At 46.4% G+C, this 14,497-nt stretch overlaps 1 protein-coding gene across 1 annotated transcript; it reads left to right on the top strand.

The window, feature by feature from the left end:
* The first annotated feature begins 697 nt into the window (after nucleotides 1–697).
* mapk8ip1a (mitogen-activated protein kinase 8 interacting protein 1a) lies at nucleotides 698–14,401 on the top strand. Its single transcript, XM_070908129.1, has 12 exons — nucleotides 698–769; nucleotides 4,532–4,607; nucleotides 5,399–5,956; nucleotides 7,951–8,532; nucleotides 10,338–10,595; nucleotides 11,524–11,599; nucleotides 11,698–11,864; nucleotides 11,947–12,050; nucleotides 13,104–13,214; nucleotides 13,407–13,477; nucleotides 13,639–13,737; nucleotides 14,329–14,401. Exons 1-12 carry the CDS (start codon nucleotides 698–700, stop codon nucleotides 14,399–14,401), a joined length of 2,247 nt encoding a protein of 748 aa, XP_070764230.1.
* Nucleotides 14,402–14,497: the final 96 nt, after the last annotated feature.

Below are 14,497 nucleotides of genomic sequence, written 5' to 3'. Positions count from 1 at the left end.
TCGCCGTCGTCTCTCCATGGGATCACTGTTGCTGTATAATCTTATTTGACTGGGTTACACACACACACACACACACACACACAACACAGGCCGCACACTCAGTGTTTATTAGCCTTAACTCACAGAAAACGCCACAGGCAGATGAGCTGATAATGTCATGCCTTGCTCTGATTGGTTGGCCCCGGCTTCCTCCTCCCCCTCCCTCTCCCTCTCTGCATCTCTGTCTCTCCACCCTGCCTTTCTCTCTCTCTCTCACTATCTGTCAATCCTCGTTCACCCCATCTCTATTCCACACCGCCCACCTCTTGCTCCCTCTGTTTTCCTCCTTCCTTCTGTCTCTCTGCCTCTCCCCTCTCCCTTCCGCTCTGCTCCTGCCGGGAAGATGATGATGATGGTGGTGGTGGTGGTGGTGGTGGTGGTGACGACGATGATGACGACGACGTGACACCGTGGCCAGCCAATGATCACCCAAGGAGAGAGGGGAAGGGGCGTGTCCGGAGGCCGGGCTCGGAGCTGATCGATGCTGAGAGGGCAGAGGAGGAAGGAAGAAGGGGAAGAGAGGGAGGTAGAGGAGGGTGGGGGAGGCCTTGCCCGAGCTGAAGAGCGCGTACGTTGGCTTAATAAAGGAGGAGAGGAGAGGGAGGAGGAGGGAGGGAGGAAGCTGTCGCCTGTCGGTGGGAGATCAACCTGTGCTGTCATGGACAAATACCAACCAAAGAGACCCACCACCCTGGCTCTGTTCCCTCAGCTGCCACAAGCCGGCACCCAGGTAGGGGAGGCTGGGAGGATCCCTTGCTTTTAAAACGAGCTGGGCGAATGGGTTACAGTGTGTGTGTGTGTGTGTGTGTGTGTGTGTGAGAGTGTGTGTGTGTGTATGATCATGGGTGGATCCTGTGTTTAGAATGAGGCAGCAGTGGCATCAAGCCGAATACATTGGCTACTGTGTGTGTGTGTGTGTGTATTTCCTGGGAGGATCCTGTCTTCAGAATGAGACAGCATTGGGAAGCTTTGTATCAGTGTTTGCGTATGCTGGCACGCACACACACACACACACACACACACACACACACACACACACACACACACACACAAACGCGCATGCTGGCAGTGGGTCAGCTGTGTGTCGCCGTGCTCCAGCAAATAGGCTCCTGCTTCGTGTGTTTTTGGTCGCAAGATTCTTGGCAAACGCACCCCGTTCAGAATATCAGCATTCGCGAGTCAGTCTATATCACGAAGCGGGCTTGTTTTTCCTCCAGCACAGCCACAGTGGGTGAGCAGCTAGGGGGTTCGGTGACTTGCTCAAGGACACTTTGACAGGACGCTGGCCGTTGCGGGGCTCCGAGCCTGATTGCCCGCGAGCTGCTCCGCCGTCTATTCGGGTATGTTTAAGATGGGTCAACTGGAGCAGTATCTTCTAGTGAGAGAGCAGAAGAAGAAGAAGAAGAAGGTAATGCAATATTTCTATAAAAAAAACAAAAACACACGTCTAGATGACAGGGAAGTAGCTAGCCCCGGCTCTTCAGCCAGCAGCGGCAGCAGCAGCAGCAGCAGCAGCAGCAGCAGCAGCGTCCTGGTGTGTCCCTTTAAATGAGTTGCATCTTGTTTACCGTGTCAGGACAGATCAGAGCGGAGTCACTTCACCCTGACCTGGGTTCCCCTTCAGCGTCAACATCCAAATCATTCAACATTCAATTGAAATCACTGTTGTTGTGACTGCTTTTGTCTATTAAGGCCCCCCCCCCCCAAAAAAAATAAATAATACAGTACAAATACAGTAGAGATTAGAGTTAGATTTTGTTCAGATATGATTGAACAAACTGGTGTTGGGGTTTGAATCCAGCGTTAAATCACCCATCGAATCCAGCTATGTGTCGCTTCCAACATTTGCATTTGCCAATTAGCTGCAGTTGATATACAAGGCAAAAATGTTGACCCCCCCCCCCCCCCCCCCCCTCCATTCCTGTTCTTTATCAACATTTTAATTCATTCCACAAAAGGTGCAAGAAACTTGGAGCACTATGCTACCGTGTGACCAGCATAGGGGTGGAGCTGTGAGAACCTGTTGCGGCTCTAAGGCTAAGGATTAGCTCAATTTCAACTTGGATTTGCTCGGCGGGGGTGGGGGGGGGGGGTTAACACAGGCTTGACTCGACACTGTTTTTTAGAAAAAGCTAACACATTTCTGGACCGATACCTTCATCAAGAGCCGAAGTTCTTCTAACGCGATCTTCCCGACCTTTTGGCTACGTCTCCGCCGCTTGGACCTAGCTTTTGGAACTAGCTGTGGGTACTCGCGGGCCTCTTCAGCATTGGTGCCGCTAACCCGCAAAGGTCTGGGGCCTTGTGGGGAAAAAGGTGTTCATTAAAAGGCACGCTGTTGAGCAAGGTTCATCGATTATCAGCCTTAGTCGAGGCTAATTTCTGTTACGACGAAGCGCATGTCAGCGCGTTCACTCGACTGGAAGGGATTTCGCTGCCATCCTCTTTTGCCAGATGCTGGATAATATGGCCGATGGCCAAACACGTCTACATTTAAATAGGAGTTATCAGTAACGATCTTACTGTAACAGATTCCTTCAACGGCCAGCGGTCCACTGTAACCCGACATGGAGCAGGAAGGCGATGCGCTGACACGCAGAAATAGAAGGTTATTGTGTCTTCAGTTCAGTCCTTCCATAAAGCTGCTTGCTGAGAATGACGCCTGCTGGCTTTAAATACAGCAGCACTGTAAAGACCCAGGACCCGGTCTAAGTGGATAAAGGCGCATGCAAAGAGCTACTGCGGGTATTCCCCATTAAGCTGCTTCGGAGTGTTTCTCACTTTATCACTTATCACTTGGTTTTACCTTTGGACCTAGGGTCCAATGTGACTCACTGACTCAAATTCTTCGATTGTGAATTTCAAACTGAGGTCGTGATTGAATCTGTACTGTTGTGATAATATTGTGATAGATTTAAGTTTGGGTCCAGGCTGGCCAAAGGGCTTCCGGACGCCAGGGATTGTGTCACCCAGGAGACCCACTGACGGGCCGCCCCTTGAGGCATGCCGCTAGCATGGCTTAAAAGATCAAAAAAAGACAATTTTCTGGCACTTTAGAACCACTTGAACCAAAGCAATTGAGTCCGCGCAAAGGCACACCGCTTTACGGGGGGGGGGGGGGGAATGACTCACTTCTCTCTTGTTCCTTTTGTTCCTTAAAACTAAAAAGACTGGCCAGCGCAAGGGCATGGTAACAAACAGTGGACTGGACAGGTAGAATATTCAAAATGAACCGTACAAATGATTGCAAGACACGTGATGACTTATGTTCATTACAGGGGTTCTGCCTTTATTCAGTCTTTTTTTTAATTTTTTTTTTTTTTATCCAAGCAATCAGATCTTCATCAAAACAAGTTAGTATTTAAAAGCGGATTATCAGCGTCGTTTTCATCCTTTTGCGACCCAAAATTAAAAAAGGTTTGTTTTAATTAATACCTAAATACGTCATTGGATTTCAAAATTAGTGTCATCCAGTGACTATAATGCTATATCGCCATTTACATGATCCCTGTGGTCCTAAACACGGAGAGAAATACTTTGATTCTCCCTCCCTCTCTCTCTCTCTCTCTCACACACACACACACACACACTGAGTAACCATAGTAACAGAATGGGGTGTGCTACATGGAAAGCAGATGCATGATGGGATGTCAGTAAGTGAGTCAGCGCTCTGCGTGGTTCCCATGACGTTGAAGCTGGACAGGCTAATATTAACACCTCCTCCATCATCATCATCATCATCATCATCCATGGTGGAATACTAATATTAATAACAGTTATTAATTCATTTGAGCCACATTTCTGTGTGTGTGTGTGTGTGTGTGTGTGTGTGTGTGTGTGTGCGTAGTGACAAATGAAGAAATCCAATATTATTTACCAAGGCTGTTCATGATGAACTCTTTTATCTTTGAACGTTGGGATATTTATATGCCGATCTGTGGAGACTGTGTTGGACCTGCGCAAAAGAGGCGTTTCGTTTGAAAAGCGACGACGAAGTGGTTCATTAACGCACCCACCCCCTACTGGACACTTTATCTGGACACTTTACTTTATTCTGGTCACTGCACTGTTGTTATTTATCTTATCTTATTTTTTTTTTATTTTTTTATTTTTATTTTTATTCTTATTCTTATTTTAGCTTTTATATTCTACTTATTTGTTATCAAAACAATAGCACCTTCAGACCACAGCAAATTCCTTGTAATGTATGTTACTTGGCAATAAACAGTTTCTGATTCTGATTCTGATTCTGAAGTGGTCCATTGTTTTTTTAAATGAACACGAAATGGGCCAATTTAGTATTCTGATTTTTTATTCCGGCTTTGAATCAATTCGGAATTCGAGCGTCTGAATTTGACCATTTGACTTGAATTTTTAGGTCTGAATTGAGCGGTTTGAACATAGAATTATTTCACAATTGGGTGTGTGTGTGTGTGTGTGTTGGTTTTTGCTCTCACACTGCTGCTCTGCCTCATTAACCCCCCCCCCCCAGGACTCCATCAACAACAACTCTTTCGGCAAGAAGGACAGCTGGAAGGACTCCCGCTCTTCCTCCTCACACATCACAGGTACGGACACCGAAACAGGAACAAACACATTCAGAAAACTAGAAGGCTAGAATTACTTTATGAGTTAATGAAATAAAAAAAAAAAAAAGTCCTGACCCTCACAATGTAAAGACTGACTTCCAGACCAGGGAACAGGAAGTGCAAAAATGCTGACTCATTCCTGGGTTTCAGGACTCGTGCTTACCACACTACTTTCACCCTCCACCCTCCCCGAGTGTAAAATGTGTGCACCGTAAAAAAAAAAAACTTCCAACAATGCTAACAATCCCACAACACAATGCTAATCTGACTGCGGGTGGCTCTAAGAGCAGCTTTGTCAAATCTGAGAAAAAAAATATCCCCCGATGATGTCATCAGGGTTATCTTCTCAAGGGCTTTGAGTCCACGCGTTTATAACAAACAAACAAACAAAAAAACGTCTGCATTTACGTACAGATGCGGGCATTTCCCAGAGAAGGGGTGGGGGGGGGGGGGGGGGGGGGTCTCAGGATGAAATGCTATCAACATGGGCATCATAAATGGTTGATCTTTACAGGCAAACATAGTTAAATGCATGTCTTGGAATGAAAAGTGGATAACAGTGAACACATCCTGTGAACAATGTGAAAATGTTCTTGAAGCATTTGTGTTGGATTTTTCCTCTGTTCCTGCACCTCTTTATCCAGGATAAACTGCTTACTGTAGGCTACTCCCATAATCCCTCTGTATACATCTGGTTGCCTAATACATAATCGGATACTTTTGTTTGTTTGTGTGTGTGTGTGTGTGTGTGTGTGTGTGTGTGTGTTAAGGGGATCTTACACCACCAGGTATCCAACCGAAAGCGGAGGACAAAGTCCGCCACAGCACGCGCCGCCCGGCCCTAAAACCACCCCCGGCCAATGGAGCCAACAGCAGAGCCAACGCTCAGGCCGCTGCCACCACCGTGGACATACGCGCTCGGCCGCGGGACAGACAGGCGTCCGGAGCGGCGCACACGCAGTCCTCCAGCGCGCCCAGGGGTCAAAGGAGAGGACGGGGGGGAGGCAGAGGAGCGACAGCGATGAGAGAGAGGAGCCTGGGGGACATCAGAGGAAAGGATGGAGTGACGGCAGGGAGGGAGGACAGACGAGGGGGGAGACTGTGCGAGGAGTCCAGGGGGAAGGAGAAAGACAGGAATGGACACCAGAGGCCGAGAGAGGCAAATGGACTGAAAAGCCGGGGGGCTGATGGGAAAGGAAAAGTAGGTGCTAAAGTGGGTAACAGAGGAGGGGGACTCAAGCCAAATAACATACTGTCTAACCAGGAGGTTTATCTAACGGCCATGGTGGTCCCGCGCACGCCCGTAGCACCAAGAAACCAAGACCAAGGTAATGAACGCTTCCTTTGGAGCACGGGCCGGTCTATACGCTTGCTCCTTTGCTCCGCATCATAAGATCTAAAGTAAAACAGCTCAGGTGAATCACAAGGTTAAGCCCCCCTCCCCCCTCCCCTCCCCAACCCCAACCGTTTTGCACAGTCCCTAAGTAACAACAGGGAAATAAATGATGCAGTTGTTGATTATGGAATGAATTTTATTGAAATCCCTGAAAGCTAACGGTGGTTGGATATTGGTTGGATCATGCGTTACTCCACTCGGAAAGGCTCACGTTTGACTTTTAAATTACACGGTCCTTTGCGGAAGCCTTCCTCCGAAATCACCGGTACGCACGTGTTTGTTTCTAGGAATTTACGGGAAAACCGCGTGACCCTTAAAATGCATTTTAAAAACACTTTGCATTTGTGTCTTATGGTCTAAAAAAAACGGTTTCAGGGACGTTCACACCCCGACAAGGATGGAATTCTGACCAAAACGCTTTGTACTTTTACTTATAAGAGTGTGTAAACCTCTGAGTAGGTAACAGAATCGTATGTAAGGGTTCCCAAAACCGGTGTGCTAATGACAGGATCAGGGGGCCGCCAAAGTCATTAAAGCTACTGTGGGCAATATTATTGTGAGCACCCGCCCCCTTTGTTTGTACACCCTGATTGGTTGTTTGATTCATCAGGCCTGGTCCGGTCTTTTTAAAAGACTAAAATACCAAGGGGGCGGGTGCTCACAGACACACGTTTCTTTAAAGGAGCCCTTCAATAAGATATTGTTAGTGACATGCAATGAGTTATTTTAACCAAAATTATACTTCAATAATATTTGCCTGCTGTAGCTTTAAATATCTTCTTGTTGTTAGTATGAATGTGTACAGTAAATACAACTGCGTATGACTTGGGCAAAGTTGGTGAATACTGCCACTACTAGAGACCCCTTTATTATTATTATTATTACACATAGCTGTGTACCAGAACCCGGGTTAGTGCCTTGCTTCAGGGAAAAATGAAAACCCAGAGTAGTGAGTAGTGGTTGTCTCTTTTAAATATCTGTATCATGCTACAAAATGAGTTTACATCTAATCTCATCAAATCATATCTGTTAAGAGGTTTAAGGTATGTAACGTGCACCGATCAGGCATAACATTATGACCGCTGACAGGTGAAGTGAATCACACTGATTATCTCTTCATCGTGGCAACATTTTGTCCTCAAAGTTGATGTGTTAGAAGCAGGAAACAATGGGCGAGCGTAAGGATTTGAGCGAGTTTGACGAGGGCCAAATTGTGATGGCTGGACGACTGGGTGGCCGGGTGCGTGTGCGTCGCTTACCTGGGGAACACATGGCACCAGGATGCACTGTGGGAAGAAGGCAAGCCGGCGGAGGCAGTGTGATGCTTTGGGCAGTGTTCTGCTGGGAAACCTTGGGTCCTGCCATTCATGTGGATGTTACTTTGACACGTACCACCACCTACCTAAGCATTGTTGCAGACCATGTACACCCTTCCATGGAAACGATATTCCCTGATGGCCGTGGCCTCTTTCGGCAGGATAATGCGCCCTGCCACAAAGCAAAAATGGTTCAGGAATGGTTTGAGGAGCACAACAACGAGTTTGAAGTGTTGACTTGGCCTCCAAATTCCCCAGATCTCACATCCAATCGAGCATCTGTGGGATGCGCTGGACAAACAAGTCCGATCCATGGAGGCCCCACCTCGCAACTTACAGGACTTAAAGGATCTGCTGCTAACATCTTGTGTGCCAGATACCACAGCACACCTTCAGGGGTCTAGTGGAGTCCATGCCTCGACGGGTCAGGGCTGTTTTGGCAGCAAAAGGGGGACCAACACAATATTAGGCAGGTGGTCATAATGTTATGCCTGATCGGTGTATATGAAGTGGTTCACAAACCCCTTTGACAATATGTTACTCCTGAACTGCTGCAAATGATTCTGTTACTCCATATGTCTACCCACTGTCCATATTTTGTGTTTTTTAGGCCAAAACCATGACAGGACCAAGGACAACCCACCTGTCCTCTCCCGGTCCAGCAGCGAGGCGGGGTCAAACAGAATGTCCCTTAGCTCAGACACAGAGGGCCCCCCACCAGGGCCCCTGCATCCCTCTCAATCCCACCAAACCAACCCCGACATCAGCGAAGAAGAGGGGGAGGGAGATCCAACCGCCTGCGTGAACGTCCAGAATGGTCCAACCCACTGCCTCGCAGGTAATGAAAAAACAGAGATGGACTGTACCAAGTCAGAGGTGGACGCGGGGGGAGGAAAAGGTGACAATCACACTAAGGTGGATGGCACCAACTCTGTCACTCAGGGAGATTGCGCGGCCGCTCACACTGTAACAAAGAGTGAAGCCACGGCAGGGTTAAATTATGACTCTGTTAAATACACTCTGGTGGTCGATGAACACGCTCAGTTGGAGCTGGTCAGCCTCAAAGACTGCTTGCACGGTTACGAGCACAATGATGACAGCGATGCGGAGACGGTCTATCAGTCAGCCAATGAGGAGGAAGACCCAGAGTATGAGGAGGAGAGGAAGAAGAGAGAGGAAGCAAGGAAGCAAGGTAATGATGCAGATTCATTTTTAACATGGCTGAGCAACCAAGCGTTCATGGGGTAAGTTCAGTAAGTTAAAGGGTTTATCCCTTTGGGAGCATGAATGTGGGAGTGGTGGAAAGTAATTTTGACGTACTTGTACTTTACTTGAGTATTTTCTATTTTATGCTACTTTATACTTCTACTCCACAACATCTCCAGAGACAATGATTGTACTTTTCACTCTGCTACATCTTATTTGGCAGCTTTAGTTACGAGTTACTTTGCAGATTCAGATTAATGATACAAAAGATAAAATGATCAGGATGTAATATTATGGAGAAAGGTAAGACGAAGATAAGACTTTCTATTGGCGCAATTCACAGCCTACCCAACAACACAAAGAAAAGTGCTAATTCCATTGAAAATGAATAACATTTCCTTATTTAAAATAATCAGGGTTGGATCAGCTGAGGGTCTTTTGCGCAAATTTGATTTGATTATATGATAGCCCAGTACCCACAAAATTGGTTCTTTGGACGAGAGATTATCCTTTCAATGTGATAAAAAAAAAAAAAGTCAGATATTTATAAAAAAGCTATAAAATCAGGCAACCACATGGTCAACTATATTCCCGAGGACCCACTTTCCACCCTTCACATCTGCTAAATGCAACAAGGTCAAACGAGTTTGCTGTTTTTTTCCAATACTTTCAATAATTGCTAATGTCCCAACCATGACGTGGCAACCTCTTTCGTATAGAAATAATTCTTTTTAAATTATGCATTTTAAGTAGAAGCCAGAGGCAGCTAGTGTGTTTTTGTCACCACCGTCAGATGTCAACGCCGTCACAAAAACATCTGCATAATCCTCAATAGAGGCTTGAATATAATTTGAGATCATAATAAATAGGAATATGGCTTGTCATGTTTCATGAACCTCTTGATATATAATATATACATAGCATTTATATATATTTCCCTTTATTTCCTCCACACACAGGCCACACAGAGTATTTCTACACTGTGATATTGCTACTTTTACTTGAGCAAAAGATCTGAGTACTTCTCCCACCACTGGAATGGGGGGGGGGGGGGGGGGGGGGTAGCTCAGTCCATAGGGACTTGGCTTTGGACCCAGTGTGGGCCCAGTCCAGCATGGACCATGGTACGGAGTGTGAACTGGTAGCTGTGGTTCACCTCTGCCTGACTATGTGGCAGCCCAATCACTCGGGCATCCCTCCACAACCAATGCATGTACATGTCCTATGTGTGTCTGTCTGTGTTTCATGGTAATCTACCTGTAAGGTTAGTAGACATCTTGTGGACAGTTGTACGAGTTGACATTTTGTCCTGATGGTGGTGCTAGACTAAAACCTCAAATGAAAATGGTTCATCCTGCATGAAGCACGAATACGCTAAGTTCATTTTATGGCAGTCTGTTAGGATTTAAAATGTGTGTTCATTTTGGTGAAGCTAGAGGAAAGCATCTCATCTCACGTTTTTCATCTGCACAAATGAACTAGAATGTTGAGGACTCATGTTTAAGTGATCTTATGAAGGGTTTTTGGGATTTGTAGAGCTGTGTGTCATCTGCATATCAACAGATATCATGGCTATGTCTCCTGTTAAGTTGGAACATACAGTAAAAAGAGAACAAAATACTTAGCCTTGTGGAACACCACTGAACAGATGATGGTTAGAGCAACACGTTTTGCAACTGGACGACTGTGCAGGTGCAGAGTCAGGAGAGAAGCTCGACTGAAGCGGAAATCAAACCTGTGCCGCTGTTTGCACGGCCATCAGTTTAATCTCTCCTTGTTTTCTGCTCCAAGAGAGGAGGAAAGCGGAGGAAAAGAGAAGAAAGGAGGAGGAGGAGACGGAGAGGAGGAGGGAAGAGGATGTGAAGAGGAGGAGGGAGGAGGAGGTGAAGAGGAGGAGGGAAGTTGTGGCGAGGATCTGCAAACAGTCCAAGGTAACGTCGGCCACGACTTCGGAGGGAGAGGAGTCTAACGGAGGAAGGGCCGGAGCTTCCAGAAGTAGGAAGTTCCTCAACCTGTTTGCCAACAACAGCAGCCATTACAGTGCCACTGGTTTGTATCTTCTCCAAATATGTAGTTTGAATCAAAAAATAATGAAGTATCTGATTAATATTCAGGCTCCTGTGACAGGTCCTACGTTGGGTTCAGACTATGCAATATCAGCCCGATTATGGCCCGATGCGGCAGTTTACATTCTTGTTCCCGGAAGTCAGACCCTAGCACCTCTGTCCCGATTACGTCACGCGCATCATGAAACGCAGCAAAGTGATGGTTGGTTGGGGACCACCATATGGTCTAAAGTGCATGGCGCGAGTGCATTTAGGGCGTCCTACTCCCCTCTTGCTAGTTAAACGGGACATAATCTGGGTGCAAAGTAAGGCGCAATGCACAAAAGGGTTACATTTAGTCTCTTGAATAACCAATCAGAGTGTCATCACCCACTCCCTTACTACTCAGCCCTCACCCTCACTTCCATCTTACTATCTGAATAATAAGCAGGAAAACACTGCCCCAGACTTTAGACCAGGTTTTGTTGGTCAATGGCGCTGTCGCTCTCGGCTGCCTCAAGATAGCAATGCGCCAACACTGCGCCTGTCTCACACAAACGTGGGCGCAACAATCCAATGAAAATGACAACAATCCATTGCCAGGATCACATATTTTAGGGCTTTAAGCGTAAAGAAATGTACCACGCTGTAAACTTCAATCTATGTATTTTAAAGAAGCTACATTTTTTTTTAAACTCGTGCAATTGCAGTTCCGATACTACATCCCCATTTTGAATCCTGCCTACAGATGATCTGACCGGCGAAATGTTTCATCAACGACATCAGGCGTTTTTTAACTTGTATGCGATTGTGACACATTTAAGTTTTTGTTGGCATTAAAGCATGAACATAAAACAGACAGACTAACTGTAACTGCTGCCGATCGTGTGTGTGTGTGTGTGTGTAGTAACATCAGCGCTCTTATTATTCAGGTGCTGGCTCATTTGGTGTGTTCTCCTGTGTTCTGGACGGAGTGGAGAGGCAGCAGAGCCACAGAGCCGTCTACAGGTCAACACACGAGAACATGCACGAACCCGTTGTGACACATCCAAGTAAAAACGCACGAGACTGAACATATACATTTATTTTTTATTTATTTTTTTTAGGTTTGTTCCTCGACATGCGGACGAGCTGAACCTAGAGACGGATGACCCGGTGTTAATGCTGAACCAGTCCGAGGACCTGTGGTGTCAGGGTTACAACATGAGGACCGGGGCTACTGGCATATTCCCTGCCTTCTACGCTGTCCAGGTGGCCAAAGACATTAACCAAGGTACGTTGCGACCAACTGGACTGTAAAAAAAACGCCATCAACGCCATTTAAGATGTTTCTTTGTTCTCCTCTCTTCTCGCAGTCCACAAAGACGGTTGGGTAGACCAGTTCCTGGTGCGATTCCTGGGCTCAGTTCAGGTCCCCATCCACAAAGGCAATGACGTGCTGTGTGCTGCGATGCAGAAGGTACGACAGAACCACACACGTGAACGCTTGCGGCCGAGTATAGCTACTTTTTAAAAAAGAGCCTGTCTCTGTCCTGTTTGACCGCAATGAACCAAATGAAGTGTTTCATTCATCTCCACCTCCGCCTGTTGCATTGGGGTGGAGGAAGAGGAGGCTTGGCATCTGAAAACCAAGACGAGAGGAAACAAAAAAACGATGAGATGTGGGTGAACCGACTCAAATCCAGTGCGTTGATCTCTTTAATGCTAAAATATCATTATTGTTGTTATCCATGAATTCTCAAATTTACTGTTTTACAAAAAAAGCAGAAGAAAAATAGTAAAGCACATTATTATTTTTTGATTGAGATGCCAAATGACAGTTATTTACTCGCATTCCTGAACAGAAACATTTGTTTTGGTGGTTGCAAAGAATGCAAGCTGTCATCAGGGCCAAAGGAGGTCATACAAAATATTAAGATTTGTGGTTAATATATGTGAATAAGGACTATTTAGTTGTTCCAGTTTGTTATTTGCCTAATAAATAACGATACAATTTTTAGTTTGAAACAAGTTTTTGACAGATTTCTAAAATATTTTATGACAGGTGGTCTAATACATTTGCTAAGCACTGTGTATATATAAGTGGAGACCTTGTTGAAGCTGTAATCACTTTGTTTCCTCTAAATCCTTCACTGGCTCCAAATCCTTGTTAAGAACATTACAGAGCTGGTCACTTTAGCTCCGGGATCAGTTTTGTAAAGAGACAAGAGCGTTCGGTCTTCTTCTAGTGTCTTGTGGAAGAGTCCAACAGTTAACAGTGACATTCTACCGGGCAAAGAGCCTTGGGCTTTTAAACGCGCTCATCGAAGCATTTCAAAGGTTGCAAATGTGAACACAGGCTGCCAGCGTGACACGCGGGAGGTGAAACTGAGGAAAGTCGAGATCACATCAAGCGAGACACAACTACTTACAAACAGTTAAAACAGTTCATGCAAACAATAACAACAGTTTAAATAAATGCGACGCCCGCTCCGCTTAGCGACTGACTTCCCCCGATGATCTGTGTGAACAGGTGGCGTGCAACAGGCGGCTAGCACATCAGCCTCCCTCGGCCTGTGTGCTGGAGGTCAGCGCGAAGGGCGTGAAGATCAGCGTCCAGGACCAGTGTCACTCCGCTCACAGGGTACGTGCACTTATTTTATCTCCGTGAGTGGCGCACCTTTTTCAAATCCGCGGCTGCTGCCAGTTTCTGTACACATTCCGGGGTGCGTTCAGGTGGAGCTCCACTTAGCAGGCCTCACACACACACACACACACACACACACACACACACACACACAAACACTCTCTCTCTCTCTGTCTCGGTCTCCGTCAGGGGGACCAGTGTTTCCATTTCTTCCAGCTGAAGAACATCTCATTCTGTGGCTGTCATCCAAAACACAGCAAGTGAGTCGAACTGCTTTTACGGGCATCATTTGATGTAATCAAGTCGCCACGCGGCGTTAAATTGTACTTTTTTTTTTTTTCTCGCAGTCCATTTCGTGGTCTGCATTAAACTCTCTAAATTGTCAAAATGTCCTGAGTGACTCTGATTATTTGCGCCGCAGGTATTTTGGTTTCATCACCAAACACCCTGACCAGCAGCGCTTTGCCTGTCACGTGATGCTGTCGGAGACGACGTTACACCCCCTGGCCGAGTCTGTAGGGTAAGACGCGTTTTCTATTCTGCTCCACATAGTGGTTATCTGTCCAAAGCACATGCTGCGTAACATAGGGACTATTTCTTCCGTAGAAAGTAGTTCCGGTGAAAAGGCGCACGACACACACACACACACACACACACACACACACACACACACAGAAACAAACAGATTTTGGCCTAAATGTAGCATGCAGCATGCAGTAGGCAAATAAATAAATCTCCAGTCTGCGTCGGAGCGGTCTACCTCGCATGCTGTGTCCCCACAATGCAAAGCGCTGGCAAAACCTGTTTCTGAACCAATTTGAGGCGAGAAATAAGCAACCCAGTCATATTAGATCTACAAGGCCTCATTTAAAAGTTTGTTCCGACTCAAGTCGGTGGGGGGGGGGGGCAGAATACCTGCATGATTATTACGGTTACCGGAAATACAGTACATCTTAACGCATCAGCAACACTTCCTTTTTTCTTCTTACTTACGATGGAATAACATTTCCGTTACATTGGGGGCGGTGCTGGGCTCCGTCCAAAGCGCAGAGCGGCAGATGATGACGCCACGTTGCTGTTTCCTAATTCTCCTCTCCGGTGTGTCCCACAGGAGGGCGTTCCAGCAGTACTACAAGGAACACATCGGCTACTCCTGTCCCACCGAAGACATCTTCATCGAATAACACCTCTCCTCCAGCCACGCTGTGTACTGAATACTCACTACGTGCATGTAAGCCTGGGCCTTACACCACAAACTTGGACCACAGATATATTATCTC

The sequence above is a fragment of the Enoplosus armatus genome, chromosome 6 (assembly GCF_043641665.1).
Source record: "Enoplosus armatus isolate fEnoArm2 chromosome 6, fEnoArm2.hap1, whole genome shotgun sequence".
Taxonomy (NCBI): domain Eukaryota; kingdom Metazoa; phylum Chordata; class Actinopteri; order Centrarchiformes; family Enoplosidae; genus Enoplosus; species Enoplosus armatus.
Note: the sequence above shows the minus strand (reverse complement) of the source record. Positions and strands in the feature narration are given on the sequence as shown.

Bases quoted from the DNA above. Each gene is read 5' to 3' on its own strand.
- mapk8ip1a (XM_070908129.1), top strand. From the start codon at position 698: ATGGACAAATACCAACCAAAGAGACCCACCACCCTGGCTCTGTTCCCT. The intron at 5,957-7,950 runs GTAATGAACGCT...TGTGTTTTTTAG, and splicing joins ACCAAGAAACCAAGACCAAG to GCCAAAACCATGACAGGACC. The intron at 12,051-13,103 runs GTACGACAGAAC...CTGTGTGAACAG, and splicing joins TGTGTGCTGCGATGCAGAAG to GTGGCGTGCAACAGGCGGCT.